General features: G+C 34.7%; 1 protein-coding gene across 1 annotated transcript in view; it reads left to right on the forward strand.

Annotated features, from left to right (window-relative positions):
* Window positions 1–5,328: 5,328 nt before the first annotated feature.
* TBC1D19 (TBC1 domain family, member 19) overlaps window positions 5,329–27,602 on the forward strand; it is a gene marked incomplete at its 5' end in the record, with an annotated part of 40,447 nt that continues 18,173 nt past the window's right edge. The window contains 10 exons of the mRNA XM_010076412.1: window positions 5,329–5,401; window positions 6,151–6,196; window positions 7,954–8,029; window positions 15,368–15,442; window positions 16,422–16,485; window positions 17,400–17,446; window positions 19,501–19,611; window positions 20,448–20,520; window positions 21,325–21,363; window positions 23,886–23,998. Of these exons, the coding sequence (XP_010074714.1) occupies window positions 5,329–5,401; window positions 6,151–6,196; window positions 7,954–8,029; window positions 15,368–15,442; window positions 16,422–16,485; window positions 17,400–17,446; window positions 19,501–19,611; window positions 20,448–20,520; window positions 21,325–21,363; window positions 23,886–23,998 (717 nt within the window). The remainder of the gene's footprint in view (window positions 5,402–6,150; window positions 6,197–7,953; window positions 8,030–15,367; window positions 15,443–16,421; window positions 16,486–17,399; window positions 17,447–19,500; window positions 19,612–20,447; window positions 20,521–21,324; window positions 21,364–23,885; window positions 23,999–27,602) is intronic.

Consider the following 27,602-nt stretch of genomic DNA (forward strand, 5'->3'; position numbering starts at 1 on the left):
GAGAATTTTAAATTGAATGCAGTTGTGAATGCATTGAACAGGTTATGGAGTTCAGAAGCAGTGCAGGCTTGATTTTTACCTTGCGTGTGTGTATTTTGTTTGCAGCACTGATTTTATGTTCAAATAAAACCTAGACAATTTATTAAAACATCAAATTTATATTATTGAAAATGGATCCTGCATATCTTGTGTAAGAATGTAACATTTGAAGCTGTTTATTCCTGTATGAGGCTAATTGAAACTCTGTGTTTCAACTGCTACGTTATTTTTATTTGTATAATGAAGTTCACAATACTTTTTCCCTTAGTGTAATTACTGTAGAAATGTAGAAAGGTTGGAAAATTGTCAATGTAATCAAGCTTTTATACTTAACTAAATTTGTTTAGTTATGCTTAGAATGATTCTTTCTGTTACAGAACATGTAAACCAAAACCAAAATCACTGCCTTAAATTTGTAGGATTTTAAGTGTTTAGAGAGTGTTTACATTTAAATTGTTGTGGTTTTACTTGAAGTGGTTTTTAACAAGTCTGCTTGATCCTGATAAAATCTCGATATGGCAGAACGGAGCATGTGAGGAAAGGTGAATATTTATTAGCTTTCATTGAATTTGCTTCTGCTAAAGTTGAACTATATTTGGGGTAGCGTGCTTTATTGTAACTTGGGAGATAATAGCAATAAAAGCTAAAAACATTGTGCACTTGTGCAAAATCATAGTGAACAGCAATAAATGCTCTGAGAGTGTATGTACCTGTCTAAAACAAAAAGGCTTTGAAGAGAAATTGTGGTGGATAGCCCTTAAAAACATTTAGATTCTGTGAAGTTTCTTGCAGAACTGTTTGCAGCAGGCTAAAAACATGTGTTCACCTGATGCAGTTACACATTTCAGTATAGTTGGCTGAGTTGTTGAGAAAATAAATAGTTTGACACTGGAGTTACACTGGAACACTTTGTTCTGTCAAGCCTCCTCTTTCTAGTATGTTGCTGGTCCTCTACCTATTTTCCTATAGTTCTTTGAGTGCTGTGCCTTGGTGGCTCGTCTGTCCTCTTGCATGATGAATACTGCTCCAGTCGTGATGACTGAATGCCATTTCCAAATTTAGATGCTAATTTGCAAATAGATTTGTCTCTTTGAGTTCACTTGCTCTGTAATTCGATTTACTGCACCCACCAACTTTTTCCAAGTAGCTGTGTGCTATCCTTTTGCTTTCTTTCAGCCAGATCAATGTTGGGTGTCTGGATTTTCTTCCGCCTTGGCATCCAAGTACAGAGTGTAATCCATTTAGAGTATCACTTACGATGATGACTGCCCAGATCTCAGCGGGATACCTTACCAAAATCAAAGGCAAAGAAGACGTGCAGAGAATATAGATACAAAGGATTGCTAGTGGTACCTTAGATGGCTTTCAGAAGGTTTGGCAAAATTTTGCAAGTCCCAAAACTATCATGTCTCTTTTGTACAGCTGAAGGACAAGCTGATTTGCAAGAAGCTGACCAAGACTGTAGATGTATGTGGACATGCGATGCCTGAACCCCAGTGGCCTATCCATAAGAATACACCATGCCAGTTATAATTACGCTGCATTCATCTCTGTCTCCTTTCAGGACTCTGTCTTGGCCTGACAGAGCCTCTGAATAGGGTGATTTCTTCCCTGGTCTTGCTGTCACTCTTTGCCTTCATGGGTTATTCCATTATATTGCTCGCTCTCCTTTACCCTGCTTGTGATAGCCTCCTGATATTACCAGATTTTTTTTTTTGAAAAAAGGAACATACTCGTTCATCAAGATGTGTGTATTGAAATTGGAGAGTCTGTAGTTCTACCTGGGTATATGCTGCATTTTGATCATGGAGCAAATTAATTCAGTTCATCAGTACAAATTTCATCAAAGTGTTTTTTTTCCCAATTAACCTTGGCCAAGCATTTTTATCAGTGTGAATTGTAGTAATGCTTTTTGTAGAAATAAAATTTTCTCAACATGTTTTTCATTCTACCAAAAAACCATAGTGGATGAAAATGCAAATGATACTTAGGGAGTACGTTATACCAAGCAGTTTACAACAAGCAAACCCAGACAAAATACCTACATGTTTTTTGCAACATAGTGCAACACAGAAATAAGTTAGACCAGTTAGTCCAAAGGGAAACTAAACGAATGTGGGAGACCCGGTCTAGTAATTGTGGAACATCTTCTGAGTCTCCTTGACTCCTCAATTTAGTGCCCATAAGCACCCACGTGAATTCCGAAGAGGTACCATTCTGTTAAATTACAGCAAAGCAAATCTGAAGAGATTTCCTTTCACCTACTGAAATAAGGATTTTCTTCTTTGGTTATATGACACAGAGCTAGGGTATGTTCTGTGTTAGAACTGGCTGCAGCTGCCAGCTGGACCACCTGCCAGATTCTTCCTGTTTAGGTATCTGATTTCTGATCTGAAAACTGATCAGCAATCCACTATGCAGTGAGTTTTCAACAGTAACAGTTCTGTGGCTCTGTAGCTCTTCATAGCACTGTAGGAATGTATCAGTCATAATCCAGAAGTAAACAAAAGGAAGAGTGGAACTGGGAGGAGGCTTTGGCTATTGCATCCTGAAATTACAAGAGTGGGGACAGAAGAACCCCCATAATTTGGGGGGGGGGAATTTTCATGTTTCTTGTATGAAAATTTCTCTCAATAGGACATTTGCAGTCAAGAGAAGGAGAAGGACACAGGAAACAGTCTAAAAATAGAAGTTTTGATAAATTAAAGATTAGCATAGGAATATTTGCTGCAGCTGCAGCAGGGCGAGAAATAGTGAAATAGAACTTGTCTGAATAAATGGACGTGAAAAGGTGAAGGTAACTGGTGGAGATTGATGCACTAATGTAATCCTTGGATGAAGTTTTCTCCAAAGTGCTGTGCTGCTTCCTTTTCAACTGCCACCCTGCTGCATACAAAAGGGTCACTGTTTTTTTGTTCTGCAGCTAGGGAACGGGCTCTGTTGGGAACAGCAGTTTACAAGAAAGGCTTCTGTTGTATCTTTTGGCCTGACAAGGAAATGGGAAGTTGTCTGTGTAGAATGAACTCCTTTATCCCCTCCCCTCTAATGCAATATGCTGTATCAATTTCCAGAGTTACCAGGAAACCACAAAAATAAAGGGTTGTCAACATGAGTGTCAGACCTTCCTTAATGAACCAAAAGCTCACAAATTTTACACATGTGCAAACAGCAGAGAATTAAAATACTATAAAATACTATTGCACTGTTGTCACTTTTTTTTGCACTGTTTATAGTGTCAAGACAGTGAACCCACTTTTTAGTAGATCGTAAAACTTTTTTTTTTGTGATTCATCATCTGTCAGTGCGTTGTATTTGTGAGCGTTTTTTCGTGTCTAAAAAGGATTTTGAAGCATGTGTAACAGGGCCCACAGGTAAACACTCTCTGGACCTTTGGATTAAAATTGGCCATATCTAACCCAGAAGACAAAGTTGAACATTTACAGAAGTGTGTGCAAAAATTTCTGAGGAACAGTAAGGCACAGTCTGCCCAGTTTCATGCATTTTACTTCACTTAAAATTCATACAGGAGAGGTAAAAGACCACTGCCTTGCAGCAGGAAAAAGTTAAAATCAGCCTGACGTACATCAGTCCAAAACAGACATAGGACTTTCCAGCAAAGTAGGTTCAGAAAGAATCTTTCATAAAATACTCCTTGAGGCTGTTGCTGAAAAGAGTAAGTTTTAAGTTGCCCAAGAACTCCCATGAAAATCTTTCTTTTTTTCCCTGCCTTTAATAATAATCCTTTGCCAGCTTTTACCATTGTACTGAAAGGAATATGTGTTTGTCACTTAATGTGAGAGTTACGCAACTCACCACACCTTATGGTTCATGTGTATGATCACCTTTCTTTCTTGGAAAGCTTGCTTACTGAGTCTCTTTGCTATTGCAGTTGATAAACTGAATAGAAAAACCTTCCTTACCTGTAATGGCAAGGTGACTTAAAATAGGAGAAGAAGTGCTGATGCTATTAGTGTATGCATTATTGGCCATTCCTCGTTTCAAGTAGGGAAAATGGAAAGACTTCCTTAAAATTCTGCATTGTGAATTCATCTAGACCAACTTTTCCAGCACGCTGTGCAGCACAGCAAATACCCTTTTCTGTGTATAAACTGTAAGGCAAATGATAGGATTGTGGAGTTTGTGAGTTGTGTGTTACGGACCTAAAGCATGCCATCCTGTCAACAGTGCTGTTAGGGCTGGCAAACTGCACCAGCTGGTGAAAGTTTATTTTTAATAGCAGTATAACTTACTGCTATAGAATCAGCAGCTGCTATGCCTACAGCATGTAGCTGAGTAGCTTTTGGTAAGAGGTATCTCACACTTCTGGGTAGATGATGTGGCCGTGTGCTTCTAACATATGCCTTGAGCTGTCGTGGCAGTGGAATAGGTTGCACACAGATCTTCCAGTGTTATTTTCAAGTTAGCAGCCAGGGTTGCTATTCTTCTATAAGCCTCTAGCTTTATCCTCTGTTAATCAGCTGTTGCCACACTCCATGTTTAGGAAAATATGTATTAGAAGTCACTTCACAGAAACTCCCGAGTTTCTGATTGCTGCCCTTTTGGACCTTTGTGGTCTATTTGTTTACTCCTCTTGATCTAGCTATAGAAGAAGGAGATGCTATAGCAGCTGCTTCTGTTGTTGCTGAAAAATCTGCAGCACCATCTGTGTGGTAGTGTGATGGTACAGCTGTAAAGCTGGTTGGTGCTTAATTGTCTGTGTCGAGTGCATTTCCTTACAAGAGGCTGTACATACACGGCAGTCACAGCTGCAGTGGGGAATGTTTGGTGCACAGGTTTTATATGAAGTTTGAAGTTGGCGTTTCTTATCTGAAAGAGGTGAAAAGAGGTGAAAGAGGTTAAGTGAGAAATTATGGAACATTTTCACTTTGATTCTTTCATGTAGAATACAGTGAGTGGCTTCTAGTTATTTACTTGTGAACCTTCTGACCAATCCTTTAATGTGTAGAGTCAAACGTTTGTGCTAAGTATGTGGGTACTTGCTCAGAATATTAACCATATGTCATTGCATACTCTGTCTCCCCTCTTCTGTCTCCTTCCCCACGTATGGCTTTTAGCACTGATGTAAAAGCAAAGACATCAAGTGAGGAAAAAGCTGGCTGTGTTTTTGGCTGCAATTACCATTGTCAAGTTAATAGGAATCAGTTTGCTTTGTGTGTAACCTCCAACATGTATGTTTCTTATTTCGTGTCTTAAAATATGCAATTTACTTTCCTTTTAGCGTTTCATTGATGCTTACTTGTTTATTAATTTCTTTATTTTTCATGTTAGGTTAGCGTACACAAACCAGAAATTAAACTGGAATCACTAAAAGAAGATATTAAGGATTTTCTGAAGACATCAGGTTTGTAATACATCATTGATACCTTTGTGAATAATATAGACCTATGTAAGAAAATATGTGACATACATGCTGCAAATAGTTTGTACAGCTTGGTATCTTGTCACTTACAATAGCCAGAAGCAGACATTCAGTGATTCCAGATTATTAACTGAGATAGAGAAAATTAAAAGGGTAAAAGTTTTCAGATTCCAGCAGCACATTGAAAAATGTACTATGCAAAGAAGTGATTTTATAATTTTATGAGATAGTGGTAATTTTTTGAAAGTTCTAAATGATACAAGAGTTCGGTCACTTCTGAAGATGGAAATTACCATTCATGGAGATACTCTTGAAAATTTTACCCTCAGTTAAGTTTCCAATTTCCATTGGAGATTGTAGGCTGTGTAACTATAATATGAAGATTTGATGATAAGTGATATAAGATTTGTAATAATCAGGAACACTGTGACTATAAATATTTATAATTGTTTTAATAACATGATGCTTTGAAAAAATAACGTATAAATATTTAACCAAAACTTGTAATTATTGGAACAGTAAATGGAAATAAAGGATATTCAACCTTTACACAAGTCTCAACTTGTAGTTTTTCCTACCTTAATTAAGGTATCTTCATCTCTTCTGTCTGGTAGGTAGACATGAACTGAGACAGGACAGAAGACTTTAGTGACTATAAAGCAATCTCTGATTCATGTTCCATTACTGTTAATTCCTAAAGTTGTCTTCTGGATATTTTTTTGTTTTAACAGGTTGGGAAAAGAAGCTTCAGAATGCTGTTTATAGTGAACTCAATGTGTGAGTTTTTTTAGTATTTTTATTTAATAAGTTCTGCTCACATGATTTACTTTTGATTCATTTGTATATATAGGTGTAGGATGTGTTAGTATTATCTGCAAGATCTGTCATACCAAAGGTGCCTGCTTAATTTCTGTTTTTAAAGTGCCATTATTTCTTTTTCATCCTGGTGAAAATATTGAATTCAAGTACATTTTAAAGAATGAGTGAAACAAATATCACCAAATTTTTTAGTTACTTTAGTAATTTATTTGTTTTTTTGCTTCCAAAGGTACCAACAGTCATAATATAATTCATGTATAGCTGAGGTACCTGCTGCAAATGAATTTAATTATTTTCAGATGTTTATGACAGCATTGCACATATATGTTGTATTAATTATTAAAAAAATCTTTAAGATGTTGGATCTCTACACGTACTAGTTCAGTGCTCATCATGCTTGGGATATAGTTATAAACACACTGAAATTTGTGATATTCCCTTCTTATTATTGTTCAGTGAACTTTGGATTAGATTTATGGGAAGCGTAAGGTGCCTTTACATTCTAGCAAGGTGGGGAGGTGGATTTCATAACAGATGCAGCCATGAATGCAACTATATAGTAAGAAATGTGTATGCAAATTTATTTGTGCTAACTTAAATAAGCTTACCAGAGTCACCAGTTCTGAACGTCATAGTAGTATGAGGGACTTGATTCAGCAAAATACTTTTAAATTTATCTGCTAGTAAGGATTCATCTTCATCGTATCTTTCAAGGGAAGAATATTTACCTGTCTTTTGCTTATGCTTTCTTTGAGTTCACAGAAATAAGCTGCAAACAATAATGAAATTAGCCCTGGAAAATCGAAATTAAGAACACCAGGAATTTATGAGCATTGTGGAAAAGCCAAGAAACAACATTGCTGAAGTCTTTTAGTGTTGATTCCATGTTACACATAGGCACCGAGTTGTCCAGAACAAATTAGTGACAAGTAGACCTTACCCATTAAAAATGGTGAAGAAATTTGGGGAGGGTTTCCCAAAACCTTATGATAGGAACTGCTGGAATACATTTAAACAAATAAAAATTCAGCCTAACTGTGGGAGAGGCTTTGTGTAAAATTTGTTTCCTGAAAGACATTTGAGACAGTTAAAATTAAGCTGGATGAAATGTTTGGCAATAACTCATTGGAAATAATCTGCACTACTGGAAGATAAATTAGTCTTCTGGTTTGGGTTGGTTTTTTCAGTCTAGTTCCAGCTTTTATATTTTGGCATAATGCAGTTTATGAATGGATATTCAGTTTCGCTTAGGTCAACACCACAAAGTTCTAAATGCTTGGGATATGTATATGTTCACTGTTGATTTTCAAAAAATATATTGTCTCTTGAAAAAATATAATATCCTGGATAATAAAAGTTCCAGGGAGTCACAAAGATGACATAATGTGAAGAGGATACACTTCTAAAATACCTGGTTTGTTTATAGAATTATTTTATTTTACAAATGTGTGAAATTATGAGGAAGTATTTTTAGTATAAGAAGAACTCATGTTGAAATGATGTCAATACTTCCCTATCTTTATATTGTTTGTGTCCATAAGAAATGATGATGAAGAAATACTTCTAAAAGTAATGCTTATTTTTAGCTTTGATCAGCATATACAGTGGTTTTACTAATGCTGTCATGAGAGAAGTTATGTTTAGATTTACAAATACAGGATTAATGAAGCAAAATAAAAATCTGAACATTTAAAATATACTGTACTTCCTTTAAGGTTTCCTTCGCCCTGTCATCCTGCAGCACCACCTGAGCATATCAAAGAACCGTTAGCTTATATGAGGAAAGCACAGGTTGGTTGTTTTCAATTTTACCTTTCATATCAGATTAGACTATTTGAGATTTACTCTGTGTAATGTTATTGTACAGTTTCTAGGTTTTATACTTTAGGAAAACCACAAATTTGTAGTTGCATCAAAGTTAATAATAATGTTGTATGCGTTACATTTTTACGTACATACAAAAATTACTCAAGTAATTCTCCAACAATGAAAGAATTAAGATATAGTGGCAGGTATGTGAATATTGTAGAATAGAGACAGTGTGAAATATGTCAAGGAGGAGAATTTGAATTTTTTGGGAAGAAGAAAAAGTGTAGCTATAGATGATTTTACTTATGGTTACAAAAATATTGTTATGAAGAGACACTGTCAGGCAGTTTGGCAATGAAAGACAACAGTCTGCAGAGATAGCAAAAGGTTCAGGAAGAAGAGACATATTTACTACTTAGAAATGTGAAAAGAAAATGAAAAGTATAGAGCTAAGGAGCTTAAGTCATATTGAAGAAGAATAAGAGAAACTGGAGTATAAAAGATTAAATGAGGATTTTTTGGTGTCAGGGAAGAAAATATTTTTGCTTTGTTGGTTTTGTTTTTTCACCAATGTATGCCATTTGAAATAAATAAATAAAAAATCCACATAAAAATGCTTCCAGAATATGATCTAACCAAAATATCTGAGGTAAGGATAAAATTGTATTTAGCTGAGCTGTGCCTAGAAATATATTGCTGTATTCAACAAATTGTGTTACTTTTTCAATCATATTGTTGCGTATTCCAGTTAAGTCTTATCTTGCTGTCCTGGGTTTCAGTCTTTAGCATTTGGAGACACAGATTGTATTAAACAATTTTTCTTCCATGATATGAAATGTAATACCACAATTTACTGCCTGAAAATAATCACTCTTATCAGTTTACTAATGCGAAAACCACAGAGGTGTATCTGTGTGTATGTTTGTCTAAACTAGTTTCATTGGTTATTATTTTATAAATGCGTATACAAATCTTCAAGTAACCAATATTTGTAGCTCTATATGGAAAGGACTCTTTTTCTAATAGTTTAAGAATGAGTAGGAGAAGTCCTGTCTTTACTAGTTTCGAAATTTCATAGCCCTATTTCAAAGAGTATTATGCATCTATATCCTCTGGAGTGGATTAACCCTGGTAGGCAGCTCAGCCACTCACTCACTACCCCCAGCAGAATGGGGGAGAGAATTGGAAGAAAACTTGTGATAAAGACAGATGAAGACGGTTTAATAGGTGAAGCAAAAGCTACTCATGCCAGCAAAGCAAAATAGGAATTTGTTCACTACTTCCCATCGGCAGGCAGGTGTTCAGCCATCTCCAGGAAAGCAGGGCTTCGTCACGCATAACGGTTACTTGGGCAGACAAACACCGTAACTCCAAATGTCCCCCCTTCCTCCCTCCTTCTCACAACCTTTTTATTCAGAGCGTGATGTCCTTTGCTCGGTTGGGATCTGCTGTCCTAGCTCTGTCCCCTCCCAACTTCTTGTGCATCCCCAGCCTACTCTCTGGCGGGGAAGCGTGAGGAACAACAGAAAAGGCCTTGACTCTGTGTAAGTGCTTTTCAGCAGTAGCTAAAACATTGATGTGTTATCAACACTGTTTTGGTCAGAAGTCGAAAACACAGCACTTACCGGCTACTATGAAGAAAATTAACTCTATCCCAGCCAAAGCCAATAGATCCTCTTTTGAGTCCTTTGTTGAAATACAACTCTTCAATAAAAACATATGAATCATTTTTATAGAGAACTCTTGATAAATGATGATAGTTGCAAAATAGTAATAAATACATGGTTAGGGAAGTAACACTGCATTTTCTAAAACCACTGATGTATATTTGAGTGTTTGGTTTTCAAGATGCACACACATTTATCACTGTAGGTAATGGATCTGTAAGAAAACAATCATGATCAGATCAATTGAATCAAAACTGATTCAGCACAACTGAGTAACAATTTTGTTACTCTTGTTGAATAAAGAGCAATAAACAGTGTAAAAAGCTTGCAAAGTCAGTGTTCCCATTATTTTGTTGTTTGTTTAAAATATTTGGAAATAGCTAAAATGCAAATATGCAGGTTGCTAATACCTTTTCAGAGTGAGCTAGAAGTGGAAACTTACCAATTTACTTCCATTAGGTATCAAAAGTCTAATTACTATTTTCAAGGTAGAAGACTGATTTTGTTTTATTTGTAGGTAATTTTTTTTTCTTCACCTTATTGTCCTTTAGCATCACAACAGTTGGAAAATAATATCTCGAAACTATCAACAAAATTTGTCCTTGTAGAAAAATGTTTTTCATATACATCATATTTGATTTTTACAATGCACAGCCACTGTTTAAGATGCTGTTTCCATTGTTATGAACTTGTTGACACTTTCTTTATCCTTTTCTATCTTAATTAATTTTGCTCTACTTCAGAATTCTGGAAAGAAGGGTAACAGTGTCTGAAAACCATCTTACTTTGATATCAGTTATTGGAATGACTTTGAATCAGTAATTGAAACTGTATTATTATTTTTCTAGAGTAGATATTAAAGTGTTCATAATTAACCCTTTTTCTCCTCAAATTGATTCTGTTTTCTCCTTGTTAGCAGGTAGACTAAAGTTTTTGTACTGTATTCTCTTCACTACCTCAAAACAAAAACAGCTTTCTAGGAAATGATATAGCATTAATGGCAATGAGTAGTCATACTTTAAATAATTCATGTAGTTGTGGTATTGTCCAGTGTAGAAATTAATATTTCCATATCTTTGAATATTAATGTGACATACTGTATATTTTCTAATTACATCTATGGGAGAGCTGTGGTTGGGTTGAGATAGATCACTGAGTACAGCTAGGTCTTTCCTAGATGGAGAAGTACTAGGTCTTTTTTGTTTGTTTGTTCCCTGAAAAATGTCGGATATAATATTTAGAGCCTTTCTTTAAAACATCAGATTATTTCACATCTGTGGTGTTTTCTGAGCTATTTGGTCTGATTACAGTTTTGGGGAGATAGCTCACCTCTTCCCACCTTGTTAAACAACGGAATTATTGCTTAAAACATATGCATCTTAGTGCAGACAAAGTGTTTGCACTAGATTCTAGGATTAAAAATTTGAACTTTGCTAATTTGCCTTACCTGCCCAGCAGAGACTGATGTGAGTTGAAGCATTCCTGAATCCATTGAACTGCTGTATTGACTATTTTCATATCCACATTCTGATGAGGTGAAATGACCGCTTCAACTGTTTGTTTTGGTCCTGGAGTTCACTGGAAAAGCCTTTGCTAGATTTAGGACAAGTCTGCTGCAAACAGCAATGAAGAAATGAAATGGCCAACTAAAAAATCGGAACTAAAATAGCTAAAGAGAAGCATAAGAAGCTGAGTCCAAAGAAACGTTAGTAAGTGTTTCCAGTCTGATACTGCCCATGAAGCTCTCTTTTAATTGTGTCGTATGTAGATTTTAGAAAGTTCACAACAAACCAAACACTGTAAATCTCAACAGGAACTCTTTATCATTGTAGTCCCATAATATATAATTCACAAATTTGCACTGCTATGTTTTAGGCCATGCAGGTCCTTTCCCCTGGTTTTAGCTGTGAGCTAGGAGCTTGTTTCAGGGTTTTGAGAGAAATGTTAACCAAGTAAACTTAAGGAGGAGATAAGCGGATAAGAAATGATACCCCATCATCCCACTATAAAGCATAAAGAGTAAGAAAACAGGAAAAGAGCAGCCAGTTCTGTGTTGCAGTAGGTCTGCTTGGCTCCAGCAGCTCTTTCCACAAGAAGGGTGGGAAAGGTGTTGCTTTCCAGAATTAGGCAACATTCAGTTAATTAGCTGTCTTCAAAGGGATCTGAAATACTCTACTGGCTCTGGAGAACCCATGTTGGTTGAGGTATTAATACTTATTTTTGCTTTATCTTCTTTAAAGTTGTGTTCCATTACTTCAAAATTTGTCTCCAAAGAAAAAAAATATAGATTTATCTGAAATTTGTGCAGTCAGAAACATAACTGTGGGTGATCTTTTGTGATACAGTATGCCTTTCTGAAAGTAGGGCAGCTCTTAAAACTAGAGTACTGGTGTGCAGTCACAAAAATGAGAATTCTGATATACTACTTCCGGGAATCTTAAGTGTAATTCAGTGTGTTCTACTTGAGTAGCATCAGCCGGTTATCTAAAAATACAGGAACCTTAAAAGATAAATTATTCTCTGGTGGACTGCACCTCAGACTTCTGGGAAGATGGGAGACCATAATTGTATTTTAACCTGTTTGTCCCTTGCTTCATTAGATTCTTTACCTCCACGCTTCTAGCCAAATCTGTGAAGATCTTACTGAAGCGGAGCTTTGCTAAAGCAAATACTTTCCTCTCAGTACTTAAATTTTCCTGTGTTCCTCTTTGCTCATTTTCAGATCTTGCATTTTGAAGGAAGTCCATACATAAACAGACTTGATTAGAAAATTACTTTGAAGTACATTGTCATATTTGCTATTGATACTCTGGTAGGTTTTTTGCCTAGATAAGACTGGATACCCCATGTTGTACATGCTATACAGACACACAATCAAAAAAGCATTCTGACCTGTAGGTTTGTTGTTATGAGCTAGAGCACTCCCCAGTCCTATTTAAAATATGAGTAACATTACAGTTCATTTCAGTAGGAGCTTGGGTACTAGGAACTTTGTAAATATAATAGAGATGTTCCTGTCCATATCCTGATTTCTCCCAGAAGAGTTAAATAATCCCTAAAGGACAAAAACCAGCTAAATTATTATTTTTCTTTCTTTAAATAGACTGGTGGACTCTGAAAATTAAATTCACAATACTACATGTTCTAATGCTGTAACTGCTGAAGATCTGCTTAAGATTTCTTCCTTCAATCAATAGTCAGTTCACCTTTCCTAGTTTCTAAATCTCATTGAGAAAATAGACTTGACTGCTTGAATAGTTGAGAAAGAAAAATTATGTTTTCTTTGAAAAGTATTAGGGTCAAAAGAAATTTGATAACATTTTTATTATTCCTAAAATAGTTTCTGTTTCTGTTTACGGAAGTTGGTGTAGGAGGTATTCAGATCTCTTATAGATTATGTGTTGATTTGGTTTGTTGTGTCCTAAATTAAGTTATGCCTCTTATCAGAGGCCAAATGAAAAGTTAATGAGCATCAGATTGAGACCAGTACAAGCATAGTTTCTATATTTCTCTTCTTTTTGAAATTTACAGGTTTTGATTAGAGAAAATGTACCAAATGAAATCTGTGTCCAGACACCTTAAATTCTGCCTGAAGAGTAGGTCTTACTATGTACACTGTGAAAGAATCACATTTCTGTCTAGTCTCCTAGAAGAAAGAATTTTTGGATACATTATTGTGGAAAAAATTGTAACTAATCTTGGCTAGTTTATGCAGTTGTGACATATTTTTGTTTAGTTTATTTGTTGTCCACCCAGTTTCATTTAACTGCAGTGAAAGTTTAGAAATGACTTTGCTACAGGATAAGATAAATCCGATTTTTGATAGACATGTTTGAAATTGTTTGCAAATTACAGTACTGCCTTCCTCAGTCTCAACTATTTTACTGAAGGCTATTATTGTAACCATAGCAATCCCAGCAACGTGTTTTCTTAGTGTTAAATTTCTCCATAAAGTTAGAGGAATCATCTTGGAAAATTTATTGTTCCCGTCAATGAAATGGCTTTATGAACTCTGGCTTTTATTTCAGTCGAGGACACTGCATTCTGTTTCTGCTCACTGTGGGTAACTCTGCTGTCCTGGGGAGAGGGGAGGGCATCTTGCTTGGAGAGACTGTATAACCCTCAATTTTGTTTTGACTTGGTTGCTTTTATTTGAACATCTTTCACTGGGCAGAGTATTGAAGGCTAAATTATGGCACAGTGTATGTTTTCTAAACTGCTACTAACACCTCTGCGTTCTCTGATTCCACTTTCTTATCCTATATGGCTTAGTAGTCTTTGTGCTCTCTTACTTCTCATTTCTTTCAGCAACAAAACCACACTTCTCAGCAAAATAGGGTACTGTAAATGCTTTACAACACCCCTCCATGAGAGAATAACCAGATTGTGGCATGGTGTTGTGTAACTGCAGAATTTGAAATGCATTTAAATATGATAATACAGTTAAATAAAAATATTATACAGAATATTATAAAAAATACTGCAATTTGGAAAACATTCCTTGCAGTCAAAACTCAAATCTGTTTTGTTATGAAAGATGTGAAGGGATGACTTGATTGTGTGAAGACATTTCTGGTGAAAGATAGCTATTTTGTTTGATGGAAAAAGTCGTGAAAGGATCTTGTAAATGGAAGCTAAAATGAGAAAATTACAGATAGGATATAATTTTAATTTTTTTTAACAGAACACTTGAACATCTGCCCTTCCCTTTATTTGCTTCCTGTCTAATAAGCTGCAGCCTCTTTTGGACAGAACTTTAAGTTTGAGGGACATGTGGTTAGACAGTAACTAACTGTTGTAGAATTTGTGTCTAGAGCAAATTACAAATAATAAATAGAGCTAAATGACATTAAGAGGAGTCTTTGCGTTCATTTGATCAAGGCCTGACTCATCATCCACAGAAAACGAAATTAAAAACTCACCAGTGCTACTGTAACGATGGAAGCAAAATCCCAAGTCAGTTGACAAGGAAGTCAACACTAGTTGGGATTAACTTCGGATGAATTATCCATGGATTAGGCACAATATGGTAAGATTGAAGTCTATAGTCAGTCTGTGAAACAGAAGAATCTGATTGCCCTTTAACCTGTCCAGCTGCTACTGAGGGATTGTCTGGCTTTCTCTTTGATTAGAGAACTATTTCCTGAACATTATTTTGGAAGAACTATTTTTTTGAGCATTACAGAATACCAAATTTCGAACTTTTTTAGTTTCTGAGAACACTTAAGATAACTTTTGTGGAGAAAGACTTGCACTCTCTTCAGGTCACAAAGTGAAGAAGGTGTTTTCTGTACAGAGGTGATTGCCTTGCTTATAATAATTTGAAAAAATAGTTAAATTCTGATATATAAAGAAGCTTGATCATTAGGCATAATGTCAGAAATCAGCAATTGTGAAATACATGCTTTTTGGAGATCTGAAATGTGAACAACTGGGGGTTTTTTGTTTCTTTATTGTGATGTCGGTGATTAAATCTGTTTGCTCTACCTTTGCCATTTAAACAAGCACAGAAATATTCCCTTAACATTTTTGAAGATGTCATTTAGTGACTCTTGCCATCCTTTCTTATACATGACTTCTAAAAGCTGTTTGTTATTACATGATAAGTGCAACTAGAGGAAAAAGAAATTCTATATAATTTTGTTTTATTTAGGGAAGCTGGGAGAAACGAATTCTAAAAAGTCTAAACAGCATGTGCACAGAACTCGGTATCCCATTAGCACAGAAGGTAATGTATTATTAACTTTCTGTTGATAAACTGACGTTTTTTGGAAATTAAGCCCTGTCTTACACACTTGTAATATAATGTTCATTTTATGTGGGTGATCAAGAGCTTCAAGGCTAATATTCAAATACTTATAATACAGAATGATTTTCAGGGGTAGTGGCAATGTACCTGTCAGCTCAACTTGTGAGAAGATGAAGTCTATAGCTAGGTCTTCCTCTTTGCTGTTGCAGTAATTATCCTCTTGAGGGTGCAGCATGTTGGAAAGCTAATTGCTACATTTATTGTTCTTAATAGAGCATTTTTGTGTGCGTCCTCAGCTGTATAACTTCTAGCTGCATAGCCTCTATACAATATAGATATACTTTGTGGGCTGGAGAAAGCTATAGTTGAACTGGTACTTTAGGAGAGAGAGATACTGGTACATTGCTGATTTTGTTTGCCAGTCATTCTGGCTCTGTTTTGTTTTGGGTTTTTTTTAGTTAATTTAGAGGCTTTAATTGTAAAGATAGTGGAATTGGGAAATAATGTTAGAATGTTTTTTTCTTTATCTTTCTTTGTCTTTCTCCTGTTGCATATCTATGATAGGTAGCAGAACCTCTGTGGTTCATCATATGAGACAAAAGATGAAGCTGTATTTGCTTTTCATGACTGTGCCAGGGACAGAAATTTGATGACAAAGTCCAACAGCTCTATGGAATGAGCAGTAAATCTTCAGTGATATGAAACTGACTACTAAATAGCCAAAAATTCATTAGTAAAGACATGAAACTATTTAATGGGATTGTTTTTCCCTTCAACTGGAACTTGGACTTTCTACAGCAGAATATACCTTCAGGCTGGGGATAATTTGTAAGCAAAATAGGTTAGTGTTGCTACTGCAATCTGTTTTTTAAAGTGTTACATTAATTTATGTATTTGAAATAGGCATGTTTTTACTCATTCTGTTAAAAAATGAGAGTTACTTTCTTGTGCCTTTCAGAGGCCTGTAAATGAACAGAAAGAACTGCTTAATAAATGGAATGAAATGGGAACTGATGAGCCCGGTAAGGTCAACTAAATTTATGTGCATTCAATTTTCTACAATTTTTCTAGAAAAACAGCATATGCGTCTTATTTATCAGCCAAAGATTAATGTAATCACTTCAATGTAAACTAATTTAAATATTTTTTCTCATTGGTAATGTGTAATGATGCATAAATAAATATTAATTTTGTTGTTATTTTGTTTCACGTTACTGTACTAAATTTGAATCAGCTGTGAGAGGTTATGGTATAATACTCCTCATTCCAGTGCTGTAGAGATTTATACAGCTGTGGCACAGCTCCTCTTAGTGTAAACTCAGGCTAGTAGAAAGAAAATGTTCAGAACTATGGATAATTAAGCACAGACATTTTATTAACAACAGATAAAAATAACACTTGCACAGAATAGTCAGTCATATTATCCTTTGGGAGAGCAAGGCTAACTGCCTTGTTAGTTCATTTCCAAGTTCCTTTAAATAAATGATTTTGCAAAGGTACTCATTTGTATTGCAGTACCACAGTACCACCTCTGCAATGGCAAATAGTTTTCATGGATTGTTTGTGACTAGTCCCTACTTCTTATTTGACAGCAGTATGTTCAATTCAACAGTCTATGCTGTTAAAAAAAAAATCTCTTTTGAATATCACATCACTCCCATGTCTAAGAATGGTTCACTCTAAAGACTAATGTGGAATAAGTAAAAACTTCCTGTGACTACTGTTCACTTACTTGGGTCTTATAAAACTAAGGCACTAACAGTAGCATAATCTTGGAGAATATGTGGTGGTTGTAGCCATGATATCTGTGATAATGCTATTTTAGTCTTTGCTATGATATGTTATGGAAATTGCTAGACTGTGTTACAGGTATGGGAAAATTGCATGTATTTTTATCTCTTGGTTTTAACGTAGCATCATTGAAATCTTATTTCAGATCTAAGTCTCTTCCGGCCTGTTTATGCACCTAAAGATTTTCTTGAGGTAGGCATTTATGAAACAGTGACTCAGCTATTGATTTGCATCCATTATAGTATTTTATATGAAATGGGAAAAATAGTTGTTAAGTGTATCTCAAACTATTTGTCCTTTAGATCAAGTGAAATTTGGCATGTTTTGTTTCCAAAACAACATACTATTGTCTCTTTTTTTTAACCGCAGTTTTAAATTTTACTTGTGATATACTTCCCTTACTCTAAAGAACAGTTTGGAGCTAACTTTTTTCCTCTGAGAACAGTTTTCCAACTGATTTCATAAACCATTTTACATTTTAAAGTGCAGTACATTAAGCTGATAAATGGCAATATGTGAAGCTGATACCAAATGGTGGTAGTGAACCTGTACGCAGTTGAAATTGTAGGTCTTCTATGAAGACAGTGAAAAATTAAACATGAAACAGAACTGTGTGGAATTTGGAGACTTTTGTCTGTCATCAAACCGAACCATTAAAAAAATGATGACTGCTGAATCTTTGAATCTCTCAAGTCAGAAATGACAGTATTACTCATCATTTTGTATGATTCAAGCACAGAACTTCTTAGTAAAACAGAACTTGCTTTACCAGCTGTGCCTAGAATAGGCATGTCCAATGGACAGTAAGCATTGTTGATGACATTGAACTTAATGTTGACACAGTAGGAGATTTTGGATTAAAATGGGATTGAAAATAAAATTTTAAAAAATCAGCATCAGTATATTCCGTGAGTGATACGTGAAACAAATTGTGTAGAGCATGACGACAGTGTAGAATTACAGAGTTAAGATGGCCTGGTAATTTACAGAATAAAACTTATAAGTCTAATACTAAATTAGTCAGAATTAATGTGTTAATATTTCAGTGTGATTCAGGGCAAGTCTAGTGGAATGTCTTGTGCAGTGGTAGAGGAGATTTATAGTATTTCTGACTTAAGTGTAAATTTTTTCAGGGTTACGAGTTGTGAATGCATTTCTGAATCCAACAATAAACTTTCTATCCATTTTACTACATTTCTAAAGAGCTCCCCTTGTTCAGTTAGTGCTAATAATATTGGAAATTTTAATTTTATGTTTAACTTCTGTTTTCCATCACTGTACTAACAGCTAAGTTGTGTATTTAATCTCGAGTCTGTAAACAAATCCATCTTCATTTTAGCCTTATCCAGTGACCCTTCTGAAAAAAAATCTTTCTTTGATAAACTCTTACTTTTATACTCTTTCTTTGCAGAGTTTGCAGTTTCTTACATTAATCTTTTAATTTACAAGTCTGAAAGTGAGGTTATGTGGTATTAGAATACTTAAAAGACTGAGAATCGTAGAGGTACAATGTTGTGGAAGAATTTCATAAGAGCTGGAAACTCATCTCAGAAATAAACCTTGCCAGCTCAACACTATAATGTCAAAATCTATACCCATGGAGTAAACAGCATGTACGGGACTGTAAATTCCTTTATAGATCACAGTTACTTACCTTGACATTATGATTCCTTGTTCCTTAAAATTTTATCCTTACTTTCAATTCTGTAATTTTTTTTTCTTAAATGAAAGAAGATACTTTGGTGTATTGTTATTCAGTAAGAAGTTGTTTTAGTAGCAAATTATGTAGCCCTTTGATTGAAAGCTACATAGGATTGCCGGTAAGAATACAGGTAAAAATTCTTTCAGAAAAAGGTAATACTGAATAATATCCTGGATATTGTAGCCACCAGAAGTATGCTCTTGGCATTCGAATAGCTTTGGTGAGGAAGTTAATTTTAGTCAAGACATTGCTATGTAGCCAGCGCTTAATCCCATATATCAAAAATTATTTGTGCTTTTTTATTTAATAATTTGAGCTTACTTTTCAAAGTAGAATACGTTTGCTTTCTTAAAAATTTGTCTCCTTTTTGATTTGAAAATGTTGATATAGTTCGATAATTTGGGCCTATATATATATATGATAGTTGCAGGAAATGGTTTTATGCTGAATATACTGTTTGTAATACTGATGATGTTAGGAAGAATCCTGAATGTAAATTTCTGAATATGTGCAAGGAATGACAGAGCTACCTACCATTTTTAAGGTACTGATGAATCTTCGAAACCCAAATTATGAAAATGGAGAGCAGCCTAGTTTCAGAAATCATCTGGGGTTAATTCAGGTTCCTTTAAAAGTTAAAGATATTCCAGAATTGGTAAGTATATTTGTCTCTTAGAAGAGGTTTCTGTAAGAATTATTTTGCCTTGCTAATTGATAAGATTCCAAACAGTATGGAAAAGTACTAGTATAATTGTAAGTTTCTCCTTTGAAAATGAAAATCAATCTAAATATATAGTTAAAACAGCATAAGAAAGTTTTATGAAAAGACATTTTTAATGAAAAATGAAACATAAACAGTAAATCATTTGCCAGTAGGAAAGCTTTCATTTTGTGCCCCACAGGTTTGATTTGTGCCAAAAATATACTTCTGTACACGTTATTCACTTACTTATTTTTTTCTGTACAAGCAACTTTAAATATGTAGTTTGTCTTAATTCTATACTTTTATTTGATGCTGTACAAGATCAGTAACCTGACAACCAGTTAGCTTCTGATTTCCTTCTCAATAATTTTAAATCCCTTTATTGACTGTAAAAGAAAGGTAGTGCTTGGGTACCAATATTATAATTGGAAAATAGGAGAGCTCTTCTTAATGCTTCACTGATAAGGCTCTTGGGGGTTTTATGCTAGTAGAAAAACTTGCACCTGGGTTGGAAAAGAACTTTGAATTAGAGATCCTTAGCCTGATCTTTCATTCACCACTTTGTTGCATCCAGGTGTAGCTCATAGTTGACATGAACACTGGGGCCTATAACTAAGACTGGAGTAAGAATTACTTTAAAAACTTGAGCTCATGTTTCATATGTGTGCATCTAAAAGAACTATGTTTGGTTTAGAAAATATTTGCATTAAGCCTTTCAGAAAAGATCTCTAGTGATTTAGAGAATTCAACATTGTTAATTACTGTTTTATCATTTTGTTTCTTTTCAGAAAGAAGACTTCAGTGAACTAGGCTTAAATATAGGACAGCTGGGTATTGATGATTCAGCGCAAGTACCCCCTGGTTAGCTAACACTGTGCTTCCGTCATTTAAGTAGGACACTAATGAGTAGAATACTTTCCAATTATCAAGTAATTTGTGTATTTTTTCCATAATAAACCATCAATATTTGTTCTGTAACTATGATTTTAGTGATTTTTATAGTAAAATATAGCTAATAATAGAAAATATTGTAAATATGAAGGGTCAGATTTGGAGAAGTTTTAAAGTCATCATGTTAAGTTGAAAATATGTTTGTTTTGGTGTATTTGAACACTTCACGATCTAGAGAACAACGTTGCCTGTCTCCAAAAATACAGAGAATATCAGTGAATGTCAAGCCAACTAACAGATCTGCATATATACAAACATATTTTAAATAACTATCGTGTAGAAAAGATTACAGAAAATATCCATGAATTAATATTCAGCAGCTTAAATAGTACGTAATTTCTCTTAGTTTTCCATTTGTACATTTATTCCTGTAGAAACAAGTACTAAAATGGTCTTTCCATATAACAATGGAAAAGACAATAGTATCAAGTCATTTTTCCTTCTGAATGGAAACTTATCTAGTTGAAAGTCTAGGTTCATGTAGTATAGTGCTGCTTTGGTATTTGTGTCCTTCAGACAAGAAAAAAATCTGCAGTATTATTTCATCTTAGTTTTTGAAAAAGAACATTGATGCTGATACAAGTTAATTTTAGTGATGTTAGGAGTAAAAATCAGCTGAATGTAATGTGTGTAGTAAAAATATGAATTACAGTACTAACTGCAGTATCTTTTTTATGTATTTTTGCCGTTCTTTTCTATTTATTTATTTTCTAGAATTCTTTGAAAATGAACATGTACGTGTTGGACAGAAAGGTATGGATCTGTCTTAATCTGTAATAAACTGTGAGTAGTTAGGAATGCATTTGGTAAATTTCTATCTCAATTGCGTGTACCTCTTAGAATTTTAAGAATTTAGACAGGCTAACACAAACCATTGTCAGTAATGCCATTGTAATTTAGACAGAGACAGCCGGTAATACCATTATAATTTAGACAGAGACAGAAAAGCAAGCATTTCCAGTCTACCAGTAGCTACCAGATAAATAGCCCCACAGATATTTCATTGATAATGAAATAGGAAGCACAGAGACATAACTTTTTGGTGATAACTTAACTTACGCCACTACTGAATTTCATTTTAAAATCAAGACTCCGGACTCCCTTCTGTGCAGACACATTTCTCATTAGTGTAATGGGGTTTACGCCTGTGCGTCAGAACAGAGTATTTTTAATGGTTATTTGCAATTGCAGAACTTGCTAAATAGTGCAATGCTTATCCAGTATGGAAAATTCACTCATTTCTCCCTGTATATTGCTTTTTCTGAAGATGTTCTGGGGTTTTTTGTAGGTTAAGAAATAACCTACAAAAGAAAGAGAATGATAAAAGAAATAATAATTTATTAGCTCAATTTTGCATGTAAAAGAAACATACAAGGAATGTTATCAATATCAACCACAACACTGCTCCTTACTGTCTGCTTGTGATTCCTGCTAAACATTATTAAAGAACATCATCAAAGAAAAAAATAGGGTGGATACCATCCTAAAAGTTCTCCATCCCTTTTTTTTTTTTTTGTTGCAGTAACAAAACATTGACCTTTCTTTCTTTCTTCTCCTTTTGTGATCCTCTTTCTATCCCTCATCATCTGTTTTCTGATCCAAGAGTAACTCATTAGGGTACTGTCCACCTCTGGTTTTTTCCTGTTCTTCCAAATAAATTTCCCACCTGGACTTCCTGAGACAGTCATTCAACTCCACAGTGCAATTTTTACTCCTTATCTCTTGTCCATGTAGAGCAGCCTCTATTGCACACATTGTCTTAGCTTTTCCTATATGCAAAGATAAAAAATTTTGTAAAAGTGTAAGTTAAGAGTCTTGACCATAAACTGAAATCTCAGTTCCTTCAGTGGGAATCCTACTGCATCCTCTGCTGGGTGTTGGTTATGGCCTTGGTTGCCACTAATGTATTGATTTTGCATTTATATTAGATGTGTTGCCACATCTGAGGAATTTTCTTTATTGTATTTAGTAAAACCCATCTTGTATATAGCAAAAGTACTTTTTGGTATTTTGTGTCTCAGTAAGAAACAATAAGGTAAACATTCATGGACACTGAGGTGAATCACAGTCTTTTCTAAAGTTTTGTGGGGAATGTAGGAATGTTTTTTCTTTTTGCTTTCTATGTTTAGGAAAAAAGGATCACACACCATCTGTGTTAGAGCTCTGCAGGTTAAACAGAAAATTGGCAGATTGGTCTGTTCAGTATTTAAGAGAGGGAAGGAGAGAGGAATCAATTAAATAGATTTATAATTCTGAACCTCATCCTATATTGAATAAATATCCAATGTAGCGAAATTTAGAAAAGCAAGTTGTTTCCGAGAGACTTCAGAAAAATCAGAGGATAAGGATTTGGAAACTTCTGAGTACTATTACAACATCAATCTAATGTCTAGATAGTCTCACAGAAATATTCTCCAACTCTCTCTCTGTTGTTTCAGATATGAAGGTTGACATTTCAGGTATGAGAGTACAGTTAATCACATAAACTTGATGGGAAACAACAATTTTTACCAGATTAGAATAGCTAAAAATGCATGTCTTTCAAGTTTATAGATTTAAGGAAGGAAAGGGATAATCTGCTCTAAGGTATGTACAGTAGTGGATTCAGGATGAAGCCCTTGTGACAGAGTAGCCTAAAGCTTCACAACAGTGACCCATCTAAGCAAACCTGTCAACAGTAGAGTATTTGTTTCATGTCACTCTGAAGGAAAATAAAAAAAAAATCTTTTGAAAAACAAAGTCCTTATCCTCTGGAGTATGTATACCAATAATGAGAGAACATGACAGTACACTCTGAAATGGAAAATTCTTGCCCTGCAGTTATCTGTGAAGATATTAATATAAAACATATTAATGTTTTATATACATAAAAAAGGGGAGACATAAAAAACCAGAATATGTGTCAATCTCCTATTTGAACTGAGTACCACCGTAGCTAAACAGGAGTATTTTGTAGCGGTATGTGGCTGCTTGTTCTGCCTGATTTCAGCCTACTAGCTGCAACTAGCCTTGACGTAGTCATGGATGCATCCTGAGAGGGTACATACGAGATGATATTTTATGACAGAAGATTATTATTATCAATTGCCTTGTTTCTGAAAGAATTGCTTTAAAATTGCATTGTGGAAACCAGACATTTGAGATATTTTCCCATTAGCTAATGCTTAGAGCATGATAAACCAGTTTGTAAAGTTAAAAATTGAAGTATTTGATAATTTGATAAACTTTGGAAGTCTTAAACTACATCAATTCATTACCTGCTCTGTTTCTTACAGTTTTAGCAGAGCAAGATAGTGCTGCAGCTCAACAATATGTTCGCCAGGGATGTCCAACAGCACTCCGAGCTGATCTGTGGGCCCTCATTCTCAATATTTCTAATCAGCCAGAGGTAAGGAGAAAAGTGAGAGTAAAATATCAAGACGAGCTGAAAACGCTGAAGAGCAAAATAATGTGGAACAAACTATTCAATGGGTCTGGCTAGCTCCTCAGTTTTTCCTATATGGTGCTGACTTTTTCAGAAGGGGACAAGATAGAAGTCCTGGAAAGAAGACTGAACCTCTCTTATCTTTGCTAAGTTTTATAAAAAGAAGATGTGCTATACATTTTTCCTGGAAATTTGAACCTGTCACCATATGCATGTACATATCCTGTAAATTGCTTTATATGTTAGTGCATATACTCTACATATGTACAATCAAAAATACATAAAGAGGAGCTAGTAAGGTGTGGATTGTTTTCATACTCCCTTGTACAGCAGCAGTTTTTTGTAGTACCTTATATTTGATACAAGTCCTCAACAATGAAATCTTCTGCAGTATCTGAAGCCATGCTATAGTCAATATATCTAATATACCATAAAAAACTTAAATCCCTATTTAAATCTTTGCAGAATTGAGAATACTTTGATGCAAGGCTTTTGTTGCAGTAAAAATTAACATGCATACGTGTAAATTTGCTCATAAACGTGAAAATTTTACAGTATCTCATGTCCTTTGAGGATGTAGCTATTTTCTTGTAATACTGAGGCAGTTAAACCATGAGCTGTTATGGGAATAGATTTATTAAAATCCATTTCATGAAATTCACATGGACATTTTTCAAAAGTTACCTGTTTTTAAAGATGAACAAGCTATCTCTGTCTATTAGTATATTTTTCAGCTACACTGATAGGTCCTTTAAAAGTTAACTTTCATTTATAGTTGTTTTTAATATGTGTTTAATAGAATGCATGAAGTGTGAGTGTTCTCAAAAAGTTAGTCTCTGCTGTGAGGGTATTAACTCAATTTACTGTTAGGTAAGCTAGGGAACAATACCTTAGCTGGTTGATCACAAGTGCTGATGTATGTGCCTTTACGGTGTAATAAATGGTAATTCAGCTTCAACTTATTGCAAGGATGCATGTGGATGCTTATGTCAAGGCAGCTAATACGTTCTCGAATATTTTACTTTGAGATAACTTTCTACGCACTTAGCAAATAATGCTTGTCAACTACAGATGAAGAAAAAAAAATAAACTATATATGCATACAGTATTCTGAGATTCAGTGCAGTAGACATTCTCCTTTAGGAGACATTCTACAGGGTCCAGAGCCTTGAGACTCAACTGAGTAGACTGTGTGCAGGGAATTATTGGTGAGACAATATTTTGTGATGATGCTGAAAGAACCGAGAAAGATAAGTGGCTGGAAATGGCAATGATAACATCAAGAAAAAGTGATAAGTAATGATGGATGGAGTGATGCAGACTGCGAATTTGTGTCTACTTTGAGGTTGTTGAAATAAAGGATTAGAAAACAATGAAATACAAAATCCACTCTCCCTCCCCACGAAGAAGACAAATTGTCAAGTCTGTGGACAAGATATACTATGTTGGAGAAAATAATCTAAGCTGGTTATGTAAGTGCATATGAATGTTTTTCTGTCATGCTAAACTGAAACTGTATCTTCTAATGTAACAGCTATCATAGCCTTTTGTCTTATTTTCCAATACTATTTCTGCATAGCATACCATAGTATTTGTTATCCTGGGCTCTAAGTTACAGTTGTTTTATGGACTTTGAGTAGTAAATGTAAATACACTGAAGGGACAGGTTTTCTGACTGAGACCTAGCAGAGGGCCCATAGATCAGGTAGCGTATGGGTTACTGTATTATAAGCTGAATGTGTATAGTTTTAAGCATTGCATTACTAGTGTTTTACGGAAGTAAGACTGTACTACTGCCAGAGTGCTAACGCCCTGAGATGATGTTTTTGCATATGCTGAATATACTCTTATTGTATATACTGAATATACTGCTTTATTTTTTTTGTAAAGTATAGCCAAGCAGTTTTTAAATACGTGTAGCTGTTTTATGATCTTCTGTATTTCATATAGACTTTATTGGTTTATCTAACACTTCTTTTCTCTTCCTCTTGTGTACTGTTTCTCTGCTGAAGTTGAATTGTGTGGTTGCAGAGATTTCTTGCTGTAATATTTCTGCTTTACAGTTGAAGTTCTATTACATTTATAGCTGTATGAATCCATAACTCATAAGGACCATGAATTTCCTTTCTTTGATGTAAAACATTATGAGGGTTTGCTATGGGCAGCATTGTGTGTGTTAGCATCCAATATTGTTGTTTGGAAAATTTTATTCAGTAAAGCTCATCCTTTGTATAAAGCTAATACACAGCCAAGCAAGGGATGATACTAGCAATCTAGCATTGTAATCGTAAAAATTATAAACTGCAAGCTCTGTATGCAGGTCTATTTAGAAATGCGTAAACACATTTCCTGGCAATGTATTGTTTATTAGTTTTCATTTGTGATGGCACATTTTAGAGAAACTGTGTTATAAGAGCATTTTTAAGGTTGTAAAGTCGAACATGTAAAAGCTGAACAGTGTCACAGTTAATATTGTCTGTGTAAACAGTCCAATTTGCTGTCTATATATATATTTTATCATATGATCTTGAATCACACAGTCACAGTTTTTCCTGTGGGCTGTCTGCCTCGTTGATTGCACAACATGGATGGCACACACTTATTGAGAATTATTTTTTTTTCCTTCTGTTCAGTGTGTCATCCTCTTGTTTATTCACCGCATGCTATTAAGCAGTGCGTAAAAACCAAAATTGTTCATTATCTTATAAGCTTTTTTCTTCTATTTTTTTTTAAGTTAATAGGTTGAAAATCAGTCTTATATTCTGAAAATTCTCAAGTGGATACAGTATGAGTTTTTTGGGTGGAAATTTTGGTATGTAGCTTTGTTAAGGTCAAGAGGGCTGGGCACTGCACTCCTGGAAGGTGCTTTGTTTCGACTTGGAAAGATGACCATGTTTGGAGGTGCAGTATAAAAAATAAAAATATTATTTTGAGAAAAGCCATGCTCTATATAAAAGTGAATCACATTTTTTAAAGTAAAAATTTGCAAATCAAGGTTGCATTAAGATTTGGCAGAGAGAAAAGAAAGGTTGAATCAGATGAAAATTGTAAGATTTTGGTTTTATAAATGGAAGCATTTTAGGCTAAGAAACCTACCACATCTTTGGACACTCCTGAAATATTATAATAGTCAGTTGTCTCATCTTGAGGAATAAATGCAACCAATAGGAAAACAAGACTTGAAGCTGAAGTGAGGCTCTTGGAAACATTTCTTACAGTGTAAGTGAAAAAAACTAATCACTGAGCAAAACAGTCATGTGGCTTGAAAGCAAATCTGTGACCAGTTTTGTTTACGATTCCATTATAAGGAATAAATTCATTAATACAGCATGAATTACAAGCCTCTTGTCTTACCAAGATATGGGCAAGATCTACTTGTGTTCAAGTTGCGTCTAAAAAACCAATGTGATTCCCAAGCCCTGTTTTCATTTTGCATCACAACAATCACAATTTAAGAGAAAATGAATGACAAGTAATGAGTTAAAACCATTATTCCTAGAATGGTTATGATTGTTTCTGCAATGCAAGTCCCCTTTTAATAATTTATGATTTGTTTCCCAAACTCTTT

The sequence above is a fragment of the Pterocles gutturalis genome, unplaced genomic scaffold, assembly GCF_000699245.1.
Source record: "Pterocles gutturalis isolate BGI_N339 unplaced genomic scaffold, ASM69924v1 scaffold29278, whole genome shotgun sequence".
Taxonomy (NCBI): Eukaryota; Metazoa; Chordata; class Aves; order Pterocliformes; family Pteroclidae; genus Pterocles; species Pterocles gutturalis.